This window comes from Schistocerca cancellata, chromosome 5 (assembly GCF_023864275.1).
Source record: "Schistocerca cancellata isolate TAMUIC-IGC-003103 chromosome 5, iqSchCanc2.1, whole genome shotgun sequence".
Lineage (NCBI taxonomy): Eukaryota > Metazoa > Arthropoda > Insecta > Orthoptera > Acrididae > Schistocerca > Schistocerca cancellata.
In genome coordinates, this window is record NC_064630.1 from 146,573,566 (window position 1) to 146,601,338 (window position 27,773).

The 27,773-nt window shown below is 39.7% G+C and overlaps 1 protein-coding gene across 1 annotated transcript in view; it reads right to left on the bottom strand.

Annotated features, from left to right (window-relative positions):
* Positions 1-21,461: 21,461 nt before the first annotated feature.
* LOC126187415 (nucleoporin Nup43) overlaps positions 21,462-27,773 on the bottom strand; it is a 215,863-nt gene continuing 209,551 nt past the window's right edge. Inside the window, exon 8 of the mRNA XM_049928482.1 lies at positions 21,462-21,726. Coding sequence (XP_049784439.1) covers positions 21,542-21,726 — 185 coding nt within the window. The 3' untranslated portion in view covers positions 21,462-21,541. The remainder of the gene's footprint in view (positions 21,727-27,773) is intronic.

Here is a 27,773-nt window from a genome sequence, read left to right on the forward strand (position 1 = left end):
CTCTCATCAATTGAAAACGTCTGGTCAATGGTGGCCGAGCAACTGGCTCGTCACAATACACCAGTCACTACTCTTGATGAACTGTGGTATCGTGTTGAAGCTGCATGGGCAGCTGTACCTGTACACGCCATCCAAGCTCTGTTTGACTCAATGCCCAGGCGTATCAAGGCCGTTATTATTCTGGGTACTGATTTCTCAGGCTCTATGCACCCAAATTGCGTGAAAATGTAATCACATGTCAGTTCTAGTATAATACAGGGTTATTACAAATGATTGAAGCGATTTCACAGCTCCACAATAACTTTATTATTTGAGATATTTTCACAATGCTTTGCACACACATACAAAAACTCAAAAAGTTTTTTTAGGCATTCACAAATGTTCGATATGTGCCCCTTTAGTGATTCGGCAGACATCAAGCTGATAATCAAGTTCCTCCCACACTCGGCGCAGCATGTCCCCGTCAATGAGTTCGAAAGCATCGTTGATGCGAGTTCGCAGTTCTGGCACATTTCTTGGTAGAGGAGGTTTAAACACTGAATCTTTTACATAACCCCACAGAAAGAAATCACATGGGTTAAGTCGGGAGAGCGTGGAGGCCATGACATGAATTGCTGATCATGATCTCCACCATGACCGATCCATCGGTTTTCCAATCTCCTGTTTAAGAAATGCTGAACATCATGATGGAAGTGCGGTGGAGCACCATCCTGTTGAAAGATGAAGTCGGCGCTGTCGGTCTCCAGTTCTGGCATGAGCCAATTTTCCGCGGGCTACGCGTGAAACTTGCCCGCACGCGTTCAACCGTTTCTTCGCTCACTGCAGGCTGACCCGTTGATTTCCCCTTACAGAGGCATCCAGAAGCTTTAAACTGCGCATACCATCGCCGGATGGAGTTAGCAGTTGGTGGACCTTTGTTGAACTTCGTCCTGAAGTGTCGTTGCACTGTTATGACTGACTGATGTGAATGCATTTCAAGCACGACATACGCTTTCTCGGCTCCTGTCGCCATTTTGTCTCACTGCGCTCTCGAGCGCTCTGGCATCAAAAATCTGAAGTGCGGCTTCAGCCGAACAAAACTTTATGAGTTTTTCTACGTATCTGTAGTGTGTCGTGACCATATGTCAATGAATGGAGCTACAGTGAATTTATGAAATCGCTTCAATCATTTGTAATGGCCCTGTATATTTGTCCAATGAATACCTGTTTATCATCTGCATTTCTTCATGCTGTAGCAATTTTAATGGCCAGTAGTGTAATTCATGTGTTTCAGTGGTTGAACCAGGCTCACACTATCAGCATCTTGAAGACACTTTAATGGGTTCAAGGTAAGTCTCCAATGGCTTTATTCATTTCCATACCCTCTCTGAGGTGGATTGTCTTGTCAACACCCAAGTGCACCCAGGATATACAGGTTTGTTACTACCCAGTACTGGCACACATTTTTTGTAGAGGAACACACAAAATTATGGGTTTAAAATCTTCACAAAATGTTCGCAGCACATTTACAGTTATTAGTTCACATATGTAGTCCTGGAAAACTTGATTAGCTTTACACTGTGTCATAGTTTTTACATTTGATAATTTTTATGACAACCTAAGCATTTACATTTTAAAATATATTGTCATCTACATTTCTTTACATAAATACACTCCTGGAAATGGAAAAAAGAAAACATTGACACCGGTGTGTCAGACCCACCCTACTTGCTCCGGACACTGCGAGAGGGCTGTACAAGCAATGATCACACGCACGGCACAGCGGACACACCAGGAACCGCGGTGTTGGCCGTCGAATGGCGCTAGCTGCGCAGCATTTGTGCACCGCCGCCGTCAGTGTCAGCCAGTTTGCCGTGGCATACGGAGCTCCATCGCAGTCTTTAACACTGGTAGCATGCCGCGACAGCGTGGACGTGAACCGTATGTGCAGTTGACGGACTTTGAGCGAGGGCATATAGTGGGCATGCGGGAGGCCGGGTGGACGTACCGCCGAATTGCTCAACACGTGGGGCGTGAGGTCTCCACAGTACATCGATGTTGTCGCCAGTGGTCGGCGGAAGGTGCATGTGCCCGTCGACCTGGGACCGGACCGCAGCGACGCACGGATGCACGCCAAGACCGTAGGATCCTACGCAGTGCCGTAGGGGACCGCACCGCCACTTCCCAGCAAATTAGGGACACTGTTGCTCCTGGGGTATCGGCGAGGACCATTCGCAACCGTCTCCATGAAGCTGGGCTACGGTCCCGCACACCGTTAGGCCGTCTTCCGCTCACGCCCCAACATCGTGCAGCCCGCCTCCAGTGGTGTCGCGACAGGCGTGAATGGAGGGACGAATGGAGACGTGTCGTCTTCAGCGATGAGAGTCGCTTCTGCCTTGGTGCCAATGATGGTCGTATGCGTGTTTGGCGCTGTGCAGGTGAGCGCCACAATCAGGACTGCATACGACCGAGGCACACAGGGCCAACACCCGGCATCATGGTGTGGGGAGCGATCTCCTACACTGGCCGTACACCACTGGTGATCGTCGAGGGGACACTGAATAGTGCATGGTACATCCAAACCGTCATCGAACCCATCGTTCTACCATTCCTAGACCAGCAAGGGAACTTGCTGTTCCAACAGGACAATGCACGTTCGCATGTATCCCGTGCCACCCAACGTGCTCTAGAAGGTGTAAGTCAACTACCCTGGCCAGCAAGATCTCCGGATCTGTCCCCCATTGAGCATGTTTGGGACTGGATGAAGCGTTGTCTCACGCGGTCTGCACGTCCAGCACGAACGCTGGTCCAACTGAGGCGCCAGGTGGAAATGGCATGGCAAGCCGTTCCACAGGACTACATACAGCATCTCTACAATCGTCTCCATGGGAGAATAGCAGCCTGCATTGCTGCGAAAGGTGGATATACACTGTACTAGTGCCGACATTGTGCATGCACTGTTGCCTGTGTCTATGTGCCTGTGGTTCTGTCAGTGTGATCATGTGATGTATCTGACCCCAGGAATGTGTCAATAAAGTTTCCCCTTCCTGGGACAACGAATTCACGGTGTTCTTATTTCAATTTCCAGGAGTGTATTCTAAAAAATTTACATAAAAAATGTACAGAAATTAAAAATATAAGATATAAAACCACATGAAATGTATGTAGTACAGGGCTATTCAAAAAGAAGGAACATATTTCAGACATTTATTGCTTCCAAACAACAAAAGATAGAAACAGAATTCTGATGTTCCTGGAAAGAGAGAAGTTCAAATTTTTATACATTCAGTGTGCCCACCATGTGTTATGTCGCAAATATCAAAGTGGTGGCTCATATCCTGCCACACAAAAAGCAGCTGGGAGGCCACCAGTGATGAGGTAGGGCCTACATTTTCTGCTCCTCCCAGGTTACCAGACCTCACTCTTATTGACTTTTATATGTAGGTTTAAGCACAAGACCACATTCTTATCACCCCTATGCCTAAGACACTTGAAAGTCTGCAACATCGAGTGCTGAAGCGTTAATTCCATAATGGTGCTCACACTGAATACATGAAAAATTGAACTTTTCTCTTTCCAGGAATGCTGGAATTGTTTTTCTATCTTTTGTAGTTTGGAAGCAATAAATGTCTGAAATCTGTTTCTTCTTTTTAAAAAGCCCTTTATTACCCACATTTGATTTTAAGTCAAGTAACATCATTCAATTTTTTCCATTATCATTTTTACCACATTTTGCTCTCTGGAATTACCCTTTTGAATGTTCTTTTGTGAACAATCTGTATTCATAGTCTCATCTTATTTTAACTTTACACAGGTTGTCATATTTTCAATCTCATTTTCCAGTATTGATAAAATATTTGCATGCAACATTATCACACGATGTGCATAAATTATGTGTTAACACATTGTACTTTACACTAGTATCCATTTTCACAGATTCTGACGAAAGAAAGCTTCATAACATGAAATCATGATAAGCTTACATACCTACATTTAGCTATGCCTCTGATAAATTTACTAGGATGTGTCTACTGTTCTAGAGGAAATTTTATGGGCAGGAAGAACCATTCATTTTCACTCTACTGCAGCAATCCTTCGTTCATCATGAGATAACTATTGCACACATCATTTCATGATATCTACTCATGTCAAACCACTTACTTCATGTTTGCTTTCTAATGATACATTCTGGTAGTATACTGTGTTATACAAGTGTCATCCTCAACTGTAAACAGTTTCTGTTGTGCATGAATATGTCTCTACAAGAACTTTGTCACAGACCAAGTGTAGAACAATGTTGAGACAACTTGGGATCATGTGTAAATGTACTGTAATCATGCTTGCTTGGCCCTCTCGTCAGTCACAAGAATTTGTAATGCTTGATCTGACCCCTTTTCATTTGGTAGCACAAGATCTTAGGTTCAGCCTTTTTATACATCTGGCGTACTGTAGCTTTTACACACACACACACACACACACACACACACACACACACACACACACACACACACACACAATTTTTTTTTTTTTTTCGCATCCCGCAACTACCCTCCCGACCTGGTACAGAAGCAAATAACCAGAGCCATTTCCTCATCCCTTCAAACCCAGAACCTCCCACAGAAGAACCCCAAAAGTGCACCACTTGTGACAGGAAACTTTCCGGGACTGGATCAGACTCTGAATGTGGCTCTCCAGCAGGGATACGACTTACTCAAATCCTGCCCTGAAATGAGATCCATCCTTCATGAAATCCTCCCCACTCCACCAAGAGTGTCTTCCGCCGTCCAGCTAACCTTCGTAACCTCGTAGTTCATTCCTATGAAATCCCCAAACCACCTTCCCTACCCTCTGGCTCCTACCCTTGTAACCGCCCCCTGTGTAAAACCTGTCCCATGCACCCTCCCACCACCACCTACTCCAGTCCTGTAACCCGGAACGTATACACGATCAAAGGCAGAGCCACGTGTGAAAGCACCCACGTGATTTACCAACTGACCTGCCTACACTGTGAAGCTTACTATGTGGGAATGACCAGCAACAAACTGTCCATTCGCATGAATGGACACAGGCAGACAGTGTTTGTTGGTTATGAGGATCACCCTGTGGCTAAACATGCCTTGGTGCACAACCAGCACATCTTGGCGCAGTGTTACACCGTCTGGGTTATATGGATACTTCCCACTAACACCAACCTGTCAGAACTCCGGAGATGGGATCTTGTCCTTCAGTATATCCTCTCTTCTCGTTATGTCTTTCAACAACATCTTTGCCTCTTTACTTCCACCTCGACTGACATCTCTGCCCAAACTCTTTGCCTTTACAAATGTGTGCTTGTGTGTGTGTGTGTGTGTGTGTGTGTGCGCACGCGAGTGTAAACCTGTCCTTTTTTTCCCCTTAGGTAAGTCTTTCCGCTCCCGTGATTGGAATGACTCCTTACCCTCTCCCTTAAAACCCACATCCTTTCGTCTTTCCCTCTCCTTCCCTCTCTCCTGATGAAGCAACCGTTTGTTGCGAAAGCTTGAATTTTGTGTGTATGTTTGTGTGTCTATCGACCTGACAGCGCTTTTGTTTGGTAAGTCTCATCATTTTTGTTTTTATATATATACATATATATATAATCATTTATTTTCAGTGCTGCCTTTATACTTTGGTACCAAACACCTAAGTATTGTGTTCTCTATTTACTTAGACTATGGCTGCGTATTATTTATTTTAGTCCTTCTAATCCTACATGTATAGAATATATACAAGGATATTGGACATGGTTAGGTCTTTAGAAGATAAAATACAGTTTGTATTGCATTCCTAAGAACTAGATATTTAAGTAATTTAGCAAAGAGTCATATATACAACAGACATTAGAGACAACATATAAAGTATAATATTCATAATCCATCTTTATTTTTGTTGTTTGGTTTCTAGGTACTCGTCAGACTGTAAAAGCAATTACCAATTAAATATGCATTTACCTCAGCCTTAAAATTACTTAGTTTACTTACTGATTTAATATGGTTAGGCAGATAATTGCAAATTTTTTTCCCAGTATGTAGAGTGCCTTTTTGGCACACTGATGTTCTCACCTGTTTCATATGAAGATCAGATTTTTGTCTTGTATTGTATTGTATGAATGTTTATCTTCATTTTAATGAGGTATCTGGGTGTCTATCAACACATTGTTTGATGAAAACTGACGTCTTGTAGATAAAAATGCAAGGAAGAGGAAGAACTGACAGTTTTTTGAATATGGGTCTGCATGATTTCCTATTGTTTACCCCTTCAATAATTCTTAATATTCTCTTTTGCATGCACATAGGAGTAGTATACATTTAACAGGCTGGCTTTGCTGCAACAAGTTTTTAAGATCCTTATCATGTAGCAGGTTTTACTTAGTTTTCTTTACAAATATTCAATGTGTACCTCCCATTTTGAGTTGTTGTGGAGCCAGAGACTCAGAAATTTTGTGCTGTCAGCACTTTCAACAACTCTGTCCATTAGTTCCATTTGTATGTTTGGATGGTGCCTTCCTTTTAGATTATAGAAGTTCAGTGCTACTGTCTGTTCTTTGTAATTAGCTTGTTATAGCTGAACCACTCTTCTACACTGTTCATCATTTGGATAGCAGAGTCTTAGTTTTTCTTCTGTTTTCCCCACTAATAAGAAAGCTTGTATTGCCTGCAAATTGGAGGGTGGTTTGGCAATACTTCTTGTACATAAGATCATTGACATAGAGGAGAAACAGATTGGGTCCTAATACTGATCCTCGAAGGACATCGTATTTCACATCCTGAATACAGGTAGCTGATTTTGTTATGTCAGTATATGGCACTTCAACCACCTGTTTGCAACCACATAGGTATGTCCTGAGCCACTCATTGGATATACCTGTAATTCCTAATTGCTTCTGCAGAAGGGCATTGTGATCAATGAAGTCAAAAGCTTTGGATAAATCAAGACACATGCCCGTCACAAACTCACTCGCATCCAGTTTAGCACAGATTTCATTAAGAAATTCAAATATTACACTTTCAGCTGAATAGCTTTCCTGAAACGATGCTGTGAGGGAAAGAGAATTTTATATTTATTTAGGAAATCAGACAATCTCTTGAAATACAGGAAATAGGGCTATTGATCTATAATTTGAAATACCTTCTGGATTTCCTTTTTTGAGCAGTGGTTTCAGTTTTGCTGTTTTTAAGCGTGAAGGGAAGGTTCCTGATGCTAGTGAGCTGTTGCACAAGTGTGTCAAGCGTTCAGTTAAGGCAAGACGGCATTTTTTAATAATCACATCTGGTATTCCATCAATTCCACATCATCACTGTTTTCAAGATTTTTATAATTGTGGACGTGATATTTTGTTGTGTTCGTCCAGTCTACTCACCAACTGTTCACTTATGTTTGCAAAATATTTGTTGACGGTCTCTGCAATTTTTGTTGGGCAATAAATCATTTGTCTTTCATAACGTAAGTTTATATTTTTATGTTGTTTGGTTTCGCTTGTTTGATTTTTTATAACTTACTATATAGCTTTCAATTTGTTTTTTGAATTTTCAATGTATTTGTCATTTGCCATTGTTTTAGCTTTCCTTACGACATTTTTGAGGAGCCTCTTGTAATACTTCAGGTACAAATGAAATTCATGAGGCCTGTTCTGTGTCTTTGCTATATTGCGTTATCTTCTTTTCTCTGAACAGGAGATTCTAATACCTATTGTAATCCATTTGTTCTTTTTTAAGTTAGGTTGACATTTCTGTTTTTTTAATAGAAATGCAGCTTCAAAATATGACATGAAGATTTCCATGAATTTTTCAAACTTTTTGTTGGTATTTTCACAATTACACACTTCACTTCATACCAGGTTTCTTCATTTAGTCTCTGTATAAAAACGTTTGTGTGTTTGTTAGTGAATTTTGTTTCTCCTACAGGTTCATCTTTCTCATTTGTTTCGATTGGGGTGTGTAACGCAATAAAATGTGTATAGTGATCAATGAATCCAGTATTAATATTTCTGGCACAGAAATTGTGATTTACATTTGTATTTATTAATATCCGATCAATTGTTGAGCTTCTTGTTGGTGTAACTCTTGTAGGAGAGTCTATGGTGGCTTTTATGTTACATGTTTCCAGTAGGGCCATTAAGCTGTGCTGGTCTTTAGAGATTTCTTGAAAATCAATGTTAAAATCTCCACATATGATCACTGTTTTGTTTAAATGTTTTATAGTATTTAAAGCTGCTTCTAGTAGATGACAAATGATTGAAGTTCCCATCAGGGCTCCTATATACACAAATGATTATTAATTTTAATGCAGAGTGTTCAATTGCAGATACTTCAAAAACTCTCTCTTCAGCTAACAGTTCAATGAGTTTTATATTACAAAATCAATACCAGTTTTAACAAATATACATGACCCTCCATGACTGGATGAAATTTTAGAGAATGATGACGAAAGATTGAAGTCTGCAAGTTTTGTGACTGACATTGCATCTTTAGGCAGCCAGTGTTCTAAACGTTACAGGAGTGTCGTTTTTTAGCTCATCAGTAAATAAAGTTTCAAGTTCATTTAATTTATTTAGCAATGATTGGACATTTTGATGAATCAGCATGAAATGAAAAGATCTGTTAGACTTTGGCATATTTAATTGATCACTTACTTTTATCTTGTCAATAAAAAGTCATTCAGGGTACTGGAAGTGCTACTTTTCTTTTCCCTATTTATTCTTCTATTATCATCTGCTGCAGAATTTTCTTCTGTGTCTGGCTCACCTGTTAGTTGGTCAGCTGTTCCAGCTGATGATTTTGCTGCTGATGTTAGAGCTGTTACTGCAGACATACCGTGCGCGCGCGCACACACATGCACGCACGCACGCACACACAGACACACACACACACACACACACACACACACACACACACACACACACACACACACAGGTCATTAACAATCTTACAAATTCTTCCACTGGTTTCACACCAAATGAATTAATGTTTTAAACCAGACAAAAGGACAAATGGGAGTCACCCCTACCAAAAATACCAGCGGTGGAAATGACATTGGAGGAGACAATTAAAAAAGCAGCAATCACACTGGAAAGCAGGGCTGAATGTAGGAACATTGTCTATGATCAGAAACTGAAGTGTTTTACACAGTTTACTGAAGTCCAACGAGTTCTGTTACGAACCCATCCTAAATCAAGAAAAGTAGGAAAATTAAACAAGAAGTGGCAATTACTTTATACAGGACCGTATATAATTTCCAAAATCCCCTATCCTGGAGATTATAGATTGATTTACGAGAGGGCTGGTCGAGACAAAGGTCTCTACCCCCACAAGGACAAAGGCATTTGTGGAATAAACAGTTTTGACAAAAGTATTTTTACTGAAAATGACTGCACATAGTGTACATAATAGTAATTTAATATCTGTTTTCTTTTGAATTCTAGTGTTAAGGACACATGTTTAGAAACGAGATTTTTACTTGTATTTTGACATATGAAGTAGCAGGTAAATGAAATTGAGATGGATATTAAACGATACAGTGCTTCACTTGATGTGAAGAGCGACGAAGCAGAGCAGAACTTACAATGCACACTGTAGTGTAATCGCAACTGTGGTTACATCAGCAGACAAGGTGAAAGCAACAACTCGCGCGCATGTGCAGTAAACACGGCCACAGGAGATTTCATTATTAGACAGCTGACATGATAAACGACTGCCAGCGAACACAATTAAACGCAACTCGCCCTCACACATATTTATAAGAATTATAAACATATAGGAAGGAAGAAGGAATAACTATATTATGGATATAAACTTACGGTGGACTACATCTAATATATACACACATCAAAATATGTTTTGCATCTCCTCAGTTCCGAGAGTTCTGGAACATGTACAGAAAATTGGAACAGAGATCAATATCAACATCATTTCCACCCTTTTTATTGCTCATGAAAACCACACAATGCATGTTGTACCATCATACAGCGAAACCTTCAGAGGTGGTGGTCCAGACTGCTGTACACACCGGTACCTCTAATACCCAGTAGCACATCCTCTTGCATCGATGCATGCCTGTATTCATCATGCCATACTATCCCCAAGTTCATCAAGACACTGTTGGTCCAGCTTGTCCCACTCCTCAACCGCGATTCAGCGTAGATCCCTCAGAGTGGTTGGTGGGTCGTCGATAAAAAGCCCTTTTCAAGCTATTCCAGGCATGTTCAGTAGGGTTCACGTCTGGAGAACATTCTGGCCACTCTAGTCAAGTGACGTTATCCTGAAGGAAGTCATTCACAAGATGTGCATGACGAGGGTGCGAATTGTTGCCCATGAAGACGAATGCGTCGCCAATATGCTGCTGATAGGTTGCACTATCAGTCGGAGGATGGCATTCATGAATTGTACATCTATTTCAGCGCCTTCCATGACCACTAACGGTGTACGTCGGCCCCACATAATGCCACCCCAAAACAGCAGGGAACAGTCACCTTGCTGCACTCACTGGACAGTGTGTCTAAGGTGTTCAGCCTGACTGGGTTGCCTCCAAACACGTCTCCGATGATAGTCTGGTTGAAGGCATATGGAACACTCATCGGTGAAGAGAACGTGATGCCAATCCTGAGTGGTCCACCCGTACCACACTGCATGGTGTCACGGTTGCCAAGATGGACCTCAGCATGGATATCAGGAGTGAAGTTCCGCATCATGCAGCCTATTGCGCACAGTTTGATTTGTAACACGATGTCCTGTGGCTGCATGCAAAGCAATATTCAACAAGGTGGCGTTGCTGTCAGGGTTCCTCCAAGCCATAATCCGTAGGTAGCGGTCATCAACTGCAGCTCTTAGGTGGCCTGAGAAAGGCATGTCATTGACAGTTCTTGTGTATGTATTTCCTCCATGTCCAAATATCACTTTCGTTCACTCCAATATGCCTGGACGCTTCCCTTATTGAGAGCCCTTCCTGGCACAAAGTAACAATGCGGACGCGATCGAAATGCGGTATTGACCATCTAGGCATGGTTGAACTACAGACAACACGAGCCATGTACCTCGTAACTGGTGGGATCACTGGAACTGATCGGCTGTTGGACCCTGTATAATAGGCACTGCTCATGCATGGTTGTTTACATCTTTGGGTAGGTTTAGTGACATCTCTGAACAGTCAAGGGACTGTGTCTGTGATACAATATCCACAGTCAATGGCTATCTTCAGGAGTTCTGGGAACCGGGATAATGCAAAACTTTTTTTGATTGTGTATTGGAGCCCCAAGCACGTTCTCCTCCTAATACATTAGGGCCCTCCTTCAATCATGTCAGCAGGTGAACTTCCAAGAACACTCTGGACATTAGCCACCTGAGTCGAGCAGGCAATGTGTAAGGCGCAAGTAAACAGTTGCCCACAACACTCAAATATGTTGAACGAAGGAAATCTACAGGAGACTGCGAGCAATATCTACATAAAAATGATAATGTTAACCTACTCTATACAAATATGTACAGGTGTTTACAGAAAGTGAACATTTAAGGATATTAATGATGACAGCGAAGATGAAAGCAGGATACAGAGATGAGGAACATAAATGTCTCACGCTTTACAGAGTAAAGGTCAGTGAGGCTAGTGATTTACTGGCCAGAAGTGGTGAATAAAACAGCTGCATACTGATGTAAAAGAATTACTGAATCAGTGGCCACTGAGCTACTACACATCTAGTTCTAAGTTGTAGTGCCACGAGAATTTCGGGGTAAATTCTAGAGACACTCAGTCTTCCACCGTCTCAAACACTCAACATTTTAAATAAGAGTGTGGCAGAGTGGAGATGTGTCTACCACGCCACCAGTTTTTGTGTGTGCAGGATGGACATGTATCGGGAGAATACTGCAATCATGGAGGTTGATCGGCGCAAACAAGTGTTTGCCGCTCACGCTATGAAAGATGTATTTGACGTACAAGGAAAAAGCATGTGTTATTCTTTGACGGTGTAATGATAGTAATTGTTATGAACAAATGTAATATAATTTGACTAGAGACTCTTAATTCGGGTGTTAGACTTGCTATAAGCAATAACTGTCTTTGAATTTCTGGTGGTTATTAAACTCACCACATTGTAAATATACTTAATTGTATCTGACAGGTAACGATGCAGTTGACTTGCAAGAATTTGTATACATGTGAGATTTGTGGAAATGGAAATATACCAGAACTGAACTGAAAGTATTATGAAGTTACCTAGTTATTTCACGAGCAGAGAGAGTCTTCAGAGAAGAAGTTGTGGAGATCAACGCACCCGCGTATCCAGAGAAGAGGATCGGCTGAATGTTTCAAGTACGTCAATTGTAATAAGAGAAAAGAAAGTTCACAATCCAGTTTTGCACAGCTTCTCTTGTCGCCGAACCCGTTAGAAAGTTTTTACATTTCAGGGACCAGTGCGTCGACACGGCGTGAAAGAAGAGACGATAACCTTCGAGAGTGGCATGGTACCATACAACACACACACACACACACACACACACACACACACACACACACACACCTAAAAACAATGATGATGTGACTTACCAAATGAAAGTGCTGACAGGTCGACAGACACACAAACGAACACAAACATACACACAAAATTCAAGCTTTCGCAACAAACTGTTGCCTCATCAGGAAAGAGGGAAGGAGAGGGAAAGACGAAAGGATGTGGGTTTTAAGGGAGAGGGTAAGGAGTCATTCCAGTCCCGGGAGCGGAAAGACTTACCTTAGGGGGGAAAAAGGGACGGGTATACACTCGCGCACACACACACATATCCATCCACACATATACAGACACAAGCAGACATATTTAAAGACAAAGAGTTTGGGCAGAGATGTCAGTCGAGGCAGAAGTGCAGAGGCAAAGATGTTGTTGAATGACAGGTGAGGTATGAGTGGCGGCAACTTGAAATTAGCGGAGGTTGAGGCCTGGCGGATAACGGGAAGAGAGGATATATTGAAGAGCAAGTTCCCATCTCCGGAGTTCGGATAGGTTGGTGTTGTGGGAAGTATCCAGATAACCCGGACGGTGTAACACTGCGCCAAGATGTGCTGGCCGTGCACCAAGGCATGTTTAGCCACAGGGTGATCCTCATTACCAACAAACACTGTCTGCCTGTGTCCATTCATGCGAATGGACAGTTTGTTGATGGTCATTCCCACATAGAATGCATCACAGTGTAGGCAGGTCAGTTGGTAGATCACGTGGGTGCTTTCACACGTGGCTCTGCCTTTGATTGTGTACACCTTCCGGGTTACAGGACTGGAGTAGGTGGTGGTGGGAGGGTGCATGGGACAGGTTTTACACTGGGGGCGGTTACAAGGGTAGGAGCCAGAGGGTAGGGAAGGTGGTTTGGGGATTTCATAGGGATGAACTAAGAGGTTATGAAGGTTAGGCGGACGGCGGAAAGACACTCTTGGTGGAGTGGGGAGGATTTCATGAAGGATGGATCTCATTTCAGGGCAGGATCCTCTCAAACCCAGAACCTCCCACAGAAGAACCACAAAAGTGCCCCACTTGTGACAGGATACTTTCCGGGACTGGATCAGATTCTGAATGTGGCTCTCCAGCAGGGATACGACTCCCCAAATATATATAATATGAATGAACGATTCAAAGTATATGCAGTAGCAGTCCGGTAAGTGACGTCGTAATGACAGGTTTGATGCTACCAAAGAAGTAAAGGGCTGACTTACACACAGGATACAGTCACTGGTACAGAAACAACTAACACCAATTTTTTTCCTTACAATGTGTGTACAACAACAATTATGACAAACATGTGTCACGAGTACTTAAGTTACACATCGTATAAAGTAAACAATTTCTATTTAATGTAGTAGGAACATAACAAGAATCTACCGTGAACAATGCTAATTGAGTCTTCTTGTAACACATGCCCTTTTCTTAGTAATCCCGAACTGATGACCTCAGATGTTAAGTCCATAGGGCTTAGAGCCATTTGGACCATTATTTGCGAACTAAAGTGATATGACTGTTCACAAAAATAATCAAAATGACTGCTTATGAAGTAAGTATGAGTGTAATGTCAAGAATATATAGTAATAGTACTATATGAATGTATTAAAATTGTAACTACATAAATAATGGTTTGTTTAAACAGTAACAGCGTAAGAAAGCAAACACTTTATGCAAAATAAGTGAGTAATAGGGTTGGATGGCAATTCAGCAAGGAACCTGGGTAAAAGTGATTTTTTTTTTTTTTTTTTAAAGTAAAGTGTGTTTATGCTTAATACGCATGTGCAAACCTACAAAAATGTTTACTAGACAACACTGAGTTCTGAATAAATGGAGAAGTGTTTTATAAGGGACTTACCTTATCGTCGAGTGCTGATTGACAGATTTCGTCTCCACAGAATAAGGATGTTACGACAGGTAAACAATGTGTCCCAGGCCGTAAAACTGTATGTCACCTGTCACAGCATTGAAATTACGACAAGCATACACACCATTTCAAAGAAATGAACAAATATTTGTGGAGGAATCCATGATGCAACACACGATGACTTCGCTGTTTTACTCCGCGTGAAATGGAGACGCACGAGTTAAAATATGTAGATATAATAAGGAGAAGCTGACATCTGCACTTAACATGACATAAGTCTATCCAGAAGACCGATAAATAAAGGGCTTTGACCCCCACATCGGTAATAAATAGCTACCGATTAATCATACGATACTGCCTAGCACTGTACACCTCCATACAATGTCAGTGGGGGGAAATTATGTACTACCTTTTTAGTTTTTCTCGCAATATGAATGTTTTCTTTTCCTCATTACTAATAAGAAATTTGTACATTGCCGCAAAAGATGGCAGAGATAGGCTTTTAAAATTGTCTTTGTAACAAAGGAGAAATTCCAGGAGAACATTCAATTTCTTTTAACAACTTTTGTTTTGATATCGCTTGAGAGTACTTATGTTTTAGATCTCATATATACGTGTAATTTTTACTTGTGCGTCAACAATCGGTGTAGTAAATGCTATGTGTGATAAAAATACAAAAGGAAAAAATATATATAAAGAGCTATCATAGATGAACAGTTTTATTTATTACGCCAACACTGTTCACAAGCTTGACTTTTGCCTGCAATCATAAGAAGATGCAGTAATTTCTTCCATCCTGCAAGACCTCTTAAAATATGTATGTGCTGATCATCAAGATTTTGTGGATGGACTGTATGATTGGTATCCACAGAAAATTACATGTAACATCAGTGAAACTTAACATACGGTTTGCGTGAGTTCAGTATTGGTATGTAGCATTGTATTTTTCTTACGTTGCAAGGAAGACTGTTACGGTACCAAATTTAGCTTCAACAAGAGTTCATCCTTTAATTCCAGTACTGCAAGTAGTATTTATCTCTTACTGCACAAATTTCACGCCGATTCATGTTGCGCTGTCTCACAGCACAGTTATCGTAAAATCAACCAACAGAACTAATACAGGCTGTAGTCTGGTGATAAGCTCATCGGTCTGGTGTTCCTAAGCACATCATCGTAGGTGTAATTGCATGATTTGTTGCCACGAGTGCTGGTTATTCAGTGGCCGGTCACTGTCTGTTTATGTAGCTCCACCATTGTCAATAATGTGGTTAACAGTGCCATAAGGTGGTGAGAGACAACTCAAAAATATTATTAGTTATAAGAAGTAAGCAGCGATACAGCAAGCTGCTGTCAAGAAGTTGTGTGGTGCTGCCATTGTGGATTATTTTAAGGGCTGGCTACAACAACAACAGTGGATTGTTAAGTCTATTATTTGCAAAGGAGTGTTGTAATGCATACCTGCCATCATAAAGTGACGGAACGAACTATTAGTGAGTTAGTGGTCACCTCTTATGAGTATAGTAAATATTGATTTTCCTGTCTTGTTCTTGTTATCACCTTGGTATGGTATCCAAAACAGAGAAAATTGGAGTGTGGAACATCCATGCATCCTGTGGTGTGTTGTCACATGGTCAGACTGTTCCCGACAATGCAGGGCATTGTGAGATCAATTGTCTTATTTGTAATTGGTATTCATTTTGTTTGTTGAACTTCAAGGCCTTATGTTTATGTTAATGGGACTTTTAAGTTTTGTTCTTGTTGTCACTAAGTATTTAGTCTTTGCAAAATTACTTGCAGGATGAAATTAATAATTGACATGGTAGTTTCAGGTGTCCTACCACGCGCATATTGCAGTTTCGGCCAGTTCTCACCAGCCAGTCCAGCAGGATGCCCTGAATTTGACCAAGATTCAGAATTATGCCAGCAGGACAGAGAGGGTACCTTCCATCTTCGCATTATTCAAAGGATGCCAGGCAACATCCATTCTGGAGAGGTTGGTCCTTTTATTGTCCAGAGCAATTTAAAGAACTGGAGAGATTTCATTGAATTCAGCCTCGACAATTTATACCTAGTGTGATGAAACATGCTGGGATATTTTTACTGTCCCTTGTTTTGCCATCTGCCTCCTTTAAATTAGTTTTTTCCACTTTTAACTAATTAACATTAACATACGTGAGTATAATTTGCACTTTCATAAAAGAGGAAGGTTGGCCCTCAGTTTTAAAGAATATAACACCAGATCTAATTTTGTGCTTAGTTTTACGTATGTAATTGATTTTCTAATTTATTTCAACTCTTCATAGTTAGTATCTTTCATTACAGGGTGAAATCAGTAATTGTTTCGTAACTTAAATTCTATTGTTGACTGATAAACAAATGTAAATTCTGTATTAATTATAAACATTTAGAGGAACAACTATTAGTATTCCTGAAGGATATATTTGACTCTATTCGAAAACATGTTAGCAAAGCCAGCTCTTATTTAATTCCAAAGTAATTAACAGTTTTGTCAAAAGTATTGTGTGCATAACGATATTTGTGAATTTCAACATTTAAATAAATGATTTGGCCCAAAACTCTTGTAGTAGAAGAAACTGTTAAAAAGAATCAATTTTTCGATGTATTCAGTTAATTTAATGAGTTAAGTTTTAATTGTGATTTCTGTAAATCAAACTTCGAACAATTTTAAGTTTCACAATAGTGCACTGGCCATATATAATTGTGTATTACTGGGGAGTTGTGAACAGTGAAAGTCAACTACTGAGAAACACAATTTGCACCTGTCGGCTTCATTATTTAAAGTAGTCAGTGTTGTACTTCCACACCCCATTTTTTCAGACAGTATCACAACTTAGTACGTCGACACCGAGGACAACAAACGAAGAAATAAACGAGGTGAACAGTCACACTAGTCCTCCACAACTGTCAAAATTGGGTTCACACTTACAAATCAGAATAGAAAACAAATACTGCATCTGGGCCATCCACTGACAATTTGAATGGTTCAAGTGGATATATAAAATGAATTATTGAATGATAAACAAGAACTTACGCTACATTCATGAAAATATGAAGAAGCTCATTACATACTAAAATATATGGCAGAAGCAGATTCACGCAGTACTACCTATATTTTGTACAGTTTAATGCAGCTTGACAATCGTCAGTTGAAACGCTGTTCAACCCAGATTCAGCAGTCGTCCATCGAGCAACAGTGCAACACAGATTCATCTGTCACTCACAGCACAAACTCAATCAAGCTGCAGTCCAACGCAGATTACTCTTTCATACATGGGCATTGAAGTTTGACGCACTGCTACCAGACAGCACTTGCACTACGCAGCCACCCTATCAACAATATCAGCATGCAGCCACACCAAAGAAGGCAGTTACAGCAGCAGACGACACATGATGTGATCCATTTTCTCCAACTACTGAGTAACCCGGTGGGTGCAATCATTTCTGAAGAGCGAAGTAATGTGATTTGTGGCCAAAAAGGTGGTGCTGAATCACAGATAAGCATAAAACTACAGAAATTTTCAGTTTCATCTTAACTTCATATAGAAACCACATAGTTACGAGTAGCATTTGACAAAAAGATATCCTAATTAGCAAACATTTTATTACTAAATAATTATTCATAAAATACAGGTTACTTAGGTAGAGGGAAATATGACTATGAAAGCATTTATGCGAATGGTGCTCTTTCCACACACAAATACAAAAATTTCAGAAACAGATGGCAAGTTAACTCTGGCAGGTAATAAATTTTCTCACGCAGACAGCAAGTTAAATAATGTAATAACGAATCTACATAAACAGAAAACTGAATATAACTAATGGCTATTTCAGTGCAAGATTTCAACTCTAAATTAAATGAAATTATGGACAAAACAGATACTACAATACACTTAGGAAAAATCATGTTATCAGATTGCAAATGATCGTTTAAATTTAGTGGATGAAACAGCATAAGCCATACTGGGTAAGTAGTTTCTATTAATTTGGCACAAGACAGTAAACAGGACGAGGAACACCTTAGAAGCAAAATCATTAGAAACATCACATATTTTAGAAGAAGTTACAATTAAGAATGTGGAGAATGTTAAAGTAATTATGAATGATATGCAACAACTAGACAAGTTACAAACTATGGAGAACCATGTGATAGTGAGATAACTACTCATAATGTAGATTTACTAGATAAAAGGCTATGATATATTAGTACTGAGACAGTGATAGATATAGGTGCTACTGACAAATTTTTACCATGTATTCTTTCCAGGAATTTACAGTCATCTGTTACAACTGAGTACATGCTACCTTCAGTATCTGCTGAGAATTTACCACCTACTGCTACCACAGAGCATTTACTGGCATTTGCAATTAGCAGGAATTAATTATCTTCAGCAACTACAGAAATTTTTCTTTGTTTGTTGTTAGCACCGAGCAGTTACCAGCATTTGCAATTAGTAGGAATTAATTACCTTCAGCAGTTACAGAAATTTATCTTTGTCTGTTTTTAGTAGTAACTTAATAAGTGCAATCACTATTGGCAAGATACAGCACTCTTTTATTAATATGAAGTTAAAGTTGAAAGTTAATTACTTATTGCTATTACTGGTATCGTTTATCACTATTGTACAGGTTGATGTAGGCGATAAGAAAAAACTTTATTACATATAGTTCACATTTAGTATTGCAAGAAAAATGTTGAACCGTGCTGGCCCATTGCCTCGTGGCCTGAGAAAGCACATGATGACCCATTGCCCCATGGCTGGGGAGAGTGGCAGGCACTCCCACTGGCATTATTTTATACAACTGATACACAGTTAGTGTAAGGAGATTTTACAGACGGCATAAGACATAATTTCTGATTTGTGACAGTCTTTAAGGAAACCTTTCCAAATGACCAATGTACACAACTTCTAAATTTTGATAAAACCTGTAGCATCGGAAATTCTCAACTACATATTGCGAACTTAGGTGGAAGTAATATTTTGGCTAGATGGGAAATAGGGCACAAAGCAATTGCACTTGCTTCCCACTTCGAGGATCAAAAGAAACAAAGTAGTGCTTAGGCACAATGGAGAAAATGTGGTAATAATTAAGCAACACATCTGTACGCTTTTGACAGACTTATTCTTTTTCTTACGAATCCACGCCAAGGTACACGTGTGAGGGTACACGATTTTCAGGATTTTAATTTAAGGAGAGTCTCACGAATTTCTTCGATTTAAAATTTCTGTACTTTCAACATTATATATAAGAATGAATAAATGTTATAAATTGTTTGACATAATACGAATAACGATTGCATAAGGTTTCAATTTTGATAACCAGTGATTTACTTATGTACGAGAATAAGTTTCTACTTGTGTTCTGTAATTTCTGTTTGAGGTATTTGTTGGTCATCTTGCAGTGTTGTGGAGACAGTGACAATGCTACGATGTCACAATACGTGTAGAAGAGAGACTCAATGTCACCATTCCACTGAATACTTCAAGCGCAGAGGTCTTCCTTGAGAAATGTTAAATGTCAGGAGAGAGAGAGAGAGAGAGAGAGAGAGAGAGAGAGAGAGAGAGAGAGAGAGACAGAGAGACAGAGAGAGAGAGAGATTGTCTGTCATATAAAATCGTTCATGTTGACGAGGTCTATGTATCCAAAATACAACATTTACACTGTTTGTTATATGAAATTCCCCAGTTACTCGTTGCAGTAAACTCAGTAGGTCTATATTTAAAAGAATAAAGTGGATAAATGTTCTGCAGGTCCAGAAGACATAATTTTATCCCCCTGGACCATCACAAAAGGTTAAAAGTACTTTTGAACTATGAATCTTTATTGTTTGGTTGATGTTTCACAGTAGTGATGACATCACTCATCTAAGGGGAGAAATCTGTAGTGTAAAATACCACTTTGGTGAAGGGATATCTGCACAAGCACCTTTCAAACCAACGAATGGTAATAACCACTATAGAGGGTCTATTTCTGTAACGAATTAGATAAACTACTGTTCAATGTGTTTTATTTGTGTGCTTGTGTCACATAATGGATGGACGCAGCATATCTGCAACCTGTGACAAAACTAATCATCATAGCACATTCGTAGTACCTGCCGTTCATTTTGTGTTATCGGGTCTTCCCTCGGAGGTATGGCGCAGGCCACGACAACACATACGATGTCACAGGGATGATGGAAAACTTGTTGTACACTCACTCAACTGGAATCTGTTACATAAGACAGACTGTTTTTGGACTTAGTCCTTATCAATGTAATTGTGATGTTCCGAATACTGATGCAACTTTATAATTTATGTTCACTGTAAACAAGACTACAACATACGATACACTGTTCGTGAGAAGCCTCGTATTTATTTTGAGAATCGAGTGTGGGGTCGGCACTCTTTACTTCTAGTAGCAAATGCAGCTATTCGAGAAACGAAGTTCGATTAGAAGAGTGTGGCAAGTGTGCTGAAATAGTAAGGTGAGCAAGACAGAAAAATAGTAAGTATTAGCCCCTGATCAGACATTATTTCATCACCCAATGTCACAGTAAAGAACCAATGGAAAATCAAACACATTAGAACAGCAGGTGTGGACCTACAGACTACAGGACGAGAGAAGAGCCGCGACAGTGTAACGGGACATGATGTGGCCGCTTAACGTGCTTTCCACGAGCAGTCACATAAAACAGTTCTGTTACAGCTCCTATAGCAACACATCAATGTTGCCTAAGTTGTAGGCAGCGATGGCTTTACAGCAGTACCGATAACTTTTCACACTCCACACTTCAAAGTGGGCGACAGTACTACCAGCTCTCAGCCTACCTCTTTCACAGTATGGAGTACAGTATTCTAAGGCTATCCATCCCCCCCCCCCCCCTCCCTCCCCAGTACCTATACACTATGTTTTGTACCAACATTTGAGGCAACTTATGCAAACCTCTGAATCATCCTGTCAATCTCCTATCCCAACTAACCACTGTCTGCAAGGTTGTGTCATGGAGAAGATGTGAACACTAGTAGTATCAGTATATAATATTATAAAGTGTGCTGACAATTATTGCAAACAAGTATTCCATTCGAGATATAAGACTACACGTAATGAAAACCCAGCAACTAATGACAAAGTATTTTTAATGTGCTTGTGAAATACAAATATTTGAGTACAAATCAACATTTTAATAAATAATTGTTAATTTACTGATACACACTTGTATTCTTACATATGTACACGGCCTCATTGTCACAACCAAATACAACATTTGCCTTGCTCACATCAAGGGAGTTGATTGGTTTATGCAGCTGTGGCATCAGTGCATATATCTGAATTCTTTGCTTTGCTACTGCACCACTAACCCACGGGCTTTCTTCTGCAGTCATATCTGGGGAAGAAAAATGAAAATACAATATTCATGTCATTTTGATTGAACATTAGGTAAGGAGCTATAAATGAAAATAAAATAAAATTGTCAACAGGGGAGAAGAGGAGGCGGACCGGGGTAGGGGGAGGAAGAGAGGTGGGGTCGACCTACTCAAACTTGAGAGGGGTGGAGAGGAATCCCCGAGAATTTCTGACAAGTATTACAAATTACCAAGCGAATATATTCATTTCATTGTTGTATATCATAACTAGAGCCTGGATTTCCACACATACATTTGAAATAATTTGCTCTTTGGGAGTAATGTATATTTTGAAGATTTCTATGATATAACTGCATAAATTTAGACCAGTGGTCATCAAACTACTGGGCGCACATAGCCCGAATGAATATTCATTAAGCCCCTGGTTCTCAGCTGTATTTTATAATAATATGCATATTGCAACTAGCAACTGAATACAAAAACATCAACGAACATTAATAGCTTGTTATGAGAGTAGTTTTCTCACTCAGCAACAAATAAAAATAGTTACAGAGACAGTGACATTTTAGGATGTGCTTAATTTTAATTGATGTGAATTTTGCCATGAGCTAGGTAAAGTTGGCCACTTACCTCAGGCCAGAGGCGTAAGTAGCACAGAACCTGCAAGGTTAGAGGATGTGAGAGTGGAAATGTTTGACTGTTTATCTACCACTACTGAGAACTCACAGGCATGTGCAACTCAAGCCAATCAGTTGCTATGGTATAAACTTCAGACAGAAGTAACATTGACTCATAAGTGATCATTATAGAGATGGTTGTTGTGGGTTGGCAGGAGAGCCAACACTGGTATGAGAGGAAGCCGAAAGGCACGCGTTTTAGCTCACGCAGGCTGGTGTGAGGTCTGGAACAGGACAAGGAAATTAGACTGTAGAAAAAACTGACGTAGCTGGTGGAATACTTAACTTTAATCCATAAATGGTGAACGTCGCTCTTGACAGTACATTATTCATAATATCAATAGTAACTGGTACTGGCGCCTTGCTAGGTCGTAGCAAATGACTTAGCTGAAGGCTATGCTAACTATCGTCTCGGCAAATGAGAGCGTATTTTGTCAGTGAACCATCGCTTGCAAAGTCGGTTGTACCACTGGGGCGAGTGCTAGGAAGTCTCTCTAGACCTGCCGTGTGGCGGCGCTCGGTCTGCAATCACTGATAGTGGCGACACGCGGATCCGACGTATACTAACGGACCGCGGCCGATTTAAAGGCTACCACCTAGCAAGTGTGGTGTCTGGCGGTGACACCACAATGGTCATCTTCAAATGTGATGCTTATTTGCAACAAGGAAAATGAAATTAAATTAAGGCTGTTGTAATACAAAACAATGAGCAGAAATAAAATGCCATTCAAAACATTTAGTAATCACTTGGGACAACATTAGGGCACTGGGGGGTGGCAGCTATTTGACAGTCAACACCAAGCATTCCCAGATGGTGCCGTCTTTTGATGGTCAGTACGTGAAGGCAACTGGTAACTTATTGCATCCTTACTATAGCTAGTCTATTGAGGCTGATAACAGTAATTTATGTACATTATTGAGTAATAATAAGATTGGTACTGTGATATTACTGGATTTCAGACATTTTGCATATGAGAAAAGGACAGCCACCGAGCTGTAGTTTGTAAAGGTACTAAGCATAACAACGCGAGAGTAAAGAAATAAAATTGTTTATAACGTGCGCCTATACCAACACGCGCGGCCAACGTTTAAAAGGTACTTTTAAACACTATGACTCCCTAGGCGCAGGTATTTAAAATCATTGCCGCAGCGCTTGATAGCAAGAAGCTGCGAAACAGAAGAAAGAACAATTTATCATTTGTTAGGAAAATTCTAGAGTCTTTATTGTTAGTTGTACTTCTGGTCGCCGATATGTTAACATTTACTTCATTACCTTTGATGTTTGGTCGCCGACTTGTTAAGACGTGTTGTGTAGCAACGCTACAAGTTATATTACATTTAGTGTGAAAAACCACGTTATCACCAAGAAAAAAGAAACGCTTTTGTAAACCTTGTGACGATAAAAAATACTTACGCGCACGCCAGGACATTTAATTTTTACAAAATATACACATACAAAAGCAGCGATTGTTGGACTGTTCCATGTATGAGAAAAACATAAAAATGTAAGTTTTGTATTCATTGTAAATTTGTTAATGTTTATAGCTTAACGCCTTTCTTCTTTGAGAATATATTGATGCTTCACTGTACAGAAAATCTATGCTTATTCTTTTCTTTAAATTAACCACAAATAATGTTTATGTTTAAATGAACTTTGTTACAGGTTCGCTCTTTATCGTGGTGTCTCGATTGTATTTGGGAGACCATTAATGTGTTCAATTTCCGATCTGACAACCTTTTTTACAAAATTTCACTGTTTTGCATTCATTTCCAATTTTTTTTTATTATCCAAATAGGTCCCTTAGGTAATTTCATTGAAGAGTCTGATTGCGTGAAAGCAATCCGGGTTAAGAGGTCATTTGAGAAACTATTTTCGCGCAATCAATCAGTACGTCTCCTGAACACAATCGAGAACCGACGCATCGGCGATCATTCATTAATTTTTCTCTCTTTCCAAGTCGTACCAAAAAACGGCCAAGGAGAACTGCCGTGAGTACGCAATCTAGTGTTAAAGGTTGCATTCTTTATCTTGTCAGCCAACATTGCCATAAATTATCATCATCAATGTTACATTTGGTTAAATGTGAAAAGCAAAAAAACCTTTTAACGCTAGAGTACATGTGCAGCCAGAGGTGCCTCCCCCCAATACCAGTATAGGCTCTAGAGTAAGAAAGGTTGAATGACCACCGATTCACACATTTATAATGCACATTATATCATTTTTCTGGCCCTCAAGGGTCCCAGTTTGATTCAGTAGATGCAGGCAGAAGTCAATATCCCTCACGCCAATAAATTTAAATAAAAACAGGACCTACTCTTGTTTAGTTATGCTGCCCCATATATGGATGAAGCCGTCAGGAAAGCAATTAAAATATGTTATCCTAACCTAAACCACATTACACAATTAGTACATGTGCTATATCGTGTAGCTGAAACAGTACTTCTAAAATAAGACAGTGTGACTGTGCTGATATCCTCCAAAAACAAGGTAAACAGATGCACAAAAAACAAAGGTTTGATAACTCTGACAGCATTAAGTCAGTCATCTATATGCTGACACTTTTTCCCTATTGAAGGTATCCTTGAAATCACCTGTCCATGTTGCTGCACTTACATATCTACAGCCAGATTTAGCTTTGTCACAACCTATTTTAATCAGATGGGGCATTAGGATAAATGCCATCATCTTTCACTGTGATAATTCTGATGAAATTTTGTTGCTATCAGACCATAAATTATTGTACATTTATTGAAGTTCATATCTGTTTCCTTCATACTATTGAAAATCTAAGTTACTGCCCCCCTGATTGGTGTTTTTTTCCCTTTCTAATTCTGGCTCATAGACACTTGCAAAGCCACTAAAGCAGCTTGCAGAAGTGGCATTCAAGAAGCCAGATCTGATCTACATCAGATCGAATTTTGCACATTTGCAATGAACAAAGTTATCAGATCAAATCTCGATTTTGAGTTTACGGAGATGACAAAAAATACATTGCGGCAAAAATGTAAAAGACTTTCAATTTGATCTGACTTTGTCCGAAATTTATCCACTGAAGTATGCACCAGACACGTCTGGCATAGACAGGTCATTTTCTATGCACAAAAATATTTTGTCTGATTAAGTCTAACATGAAAATTTGGAGAAATTGGTTGTTGTCTCCCTCAACAATTTTTACACCATCCCCCCTGCCCCCCACCCCCAATACTAAATTGGTGATCCCTTGATGTCTATCAATTGATCCCTTCTTCTATTCAGTTTGTGCCCTAAACTACTTTTCTCCCCAAATCTGCTCAATATCTCCACATTAATTACATGATTACCCAGCTAATTTTGAACATTCTTCTGCAGCATCACATTTCAAAACCTTCTATTGTCTTACTGTCTAAACTGTTTGTCTTCCATGTTTCACTTCCATACACAGCTACACTCCAGACAAATACCTTCACAAAAGACATCCTAACATGTAAGTCTATATCCAATGTTAACAAATTTCTCCTCTTCAGAAACACTTTTCTTGCCACTGCCAGTCTACATTTTATATCCTCTCTACATCAACCATCAGCAGTTATTTTGCTGCACAAATAGCAAACTCATCTGCTACTTTAAGTGTCTCTTTTCCTAAATCAATTCCCTCAGCATCACCAATTTGACTACATTCCATTAGCCTTGTTTTGCTGTTGATGATGTTCATCAGACCTTGCAAGACACTGTCAACGCTGTTCAACTGCACTTCTAAGTCCTTTGCTGTCTCTGATAAAATTACAATGTCACTGACAAACTTAAAAGTTTTTATTTATTCTCCCTGAACTTTAATTCCTACTCCAAATTTTTCTTTAGTTTCCTTTACCACTTGCTCAATGCACAGGTTGAATAACATCAGGATACACTACAACCCTGTCTCACTCACTTCTCCAACCAGTGCTTTCCTTTCATGCCCCTCTACTCTTGTATCGGCCATCTGGTTTCTGTATAAGGTGTAAATAGCCTTTCACTAGTTGTATTTTATCACTGCAACCTTCAGAATTTCAAAGATCGAAGCCTACAAATGATACAAACATAGGTTTTCCTTTCCTTAACCTACTTCCGGAGTCTTGTTGCAACTTAAGTCTTTCAGTGATGAGTCAAACTCTTCTTGTAATATCATATCTCCCACTTACCTTCACTTATGTCCTCTTCCATTTCTACAATACCACCTTCAAGATCATCTCCCTTGTATATAGTACGTACATATAGACTACGAGAAAGGAGTGAAAGAGGAAGCCACCAGGTAGAATGTAGCACAGAGCATAATTTAATCAACACAAAAACTTGGTTCAAGAATCTTGAAGAGAGGTTGTATTCTTGGGAGAGACCTGGAAACACTGGAATATTTCAGGCAGATTATACGAGTTAATGGTAACATAGAGATTTTGGAACGAGATTTAAAATTGAAAGACATTTCCATATGCAGATGTGGACTTTGACCACAATTTATTGGTTATGAACTGTAGATTAAAACTTGAGAAATTGCAAAAAGTAGGGAATTAAGGAGATGGGACTTAGATAAGTAAAAAGTACCAGAGGTTGTTGAGAGTTTCAGAGGGAGCATTAGGCAACGGTTGACTAGAACATAGTAAAGGAATACAGCAGGAGTTGAAGAGCTGTTTTAAGAGATGAAATAGTGAAGGCAGCAGAGGATCAAACAGGTAAAAAGATGAGGCCTAGTAAAAATCTTTGGCTAACACAGGAGATATTGAATTTATATTATGTATGGAGAAAATATAAAAATGCAGCAAACAAAGCTGGTGAAAGAGAACACAAATGACTAGCAAGCATCCTTATACACCATAATATAATTTTCTGCTACAAAAATAAACTCTTCAAATTCTACTTGCAATTACAAGTAATGTGTACTTACACAATAGAGTGTAGTGATTCGAGAATTTCTGTGTAAATTCTAGAACCACTCAGCCTTCAACCATCTCGAAAACACGATATTCTGGATATGAGTGTAGGATGGTAGAATCCTAGCTACTGCGCGTCACATGTTTGTATGTGCAGGTTTAAAATCAGTTGCGGGAAGGAAGTAGATGCGGCGGTCAGACAATACCGACAAGTACCTGTCAGGCAACCCATTGATGATTTAGGGAGTGTGTAAGGAAGAATCATGGAGTTTATATGCAGCTCTGCATTTACTGTGTCATTGACTATTATTATTAAAACAAGAAAAAGTACTTGTGTAGACCCTTGACACAAGAACATTAGAACATGGCGACCTGTGTGAAAGGACTGAGAAAACAGGACTTTTATGTAAAAAATGAGAGAAGAAGCTGTTATGTATTGCCATAGCACCCAACATAATAAGACAAGGGAATTATTCTGAGACATTGTAATATGTTTAAGTATCCAA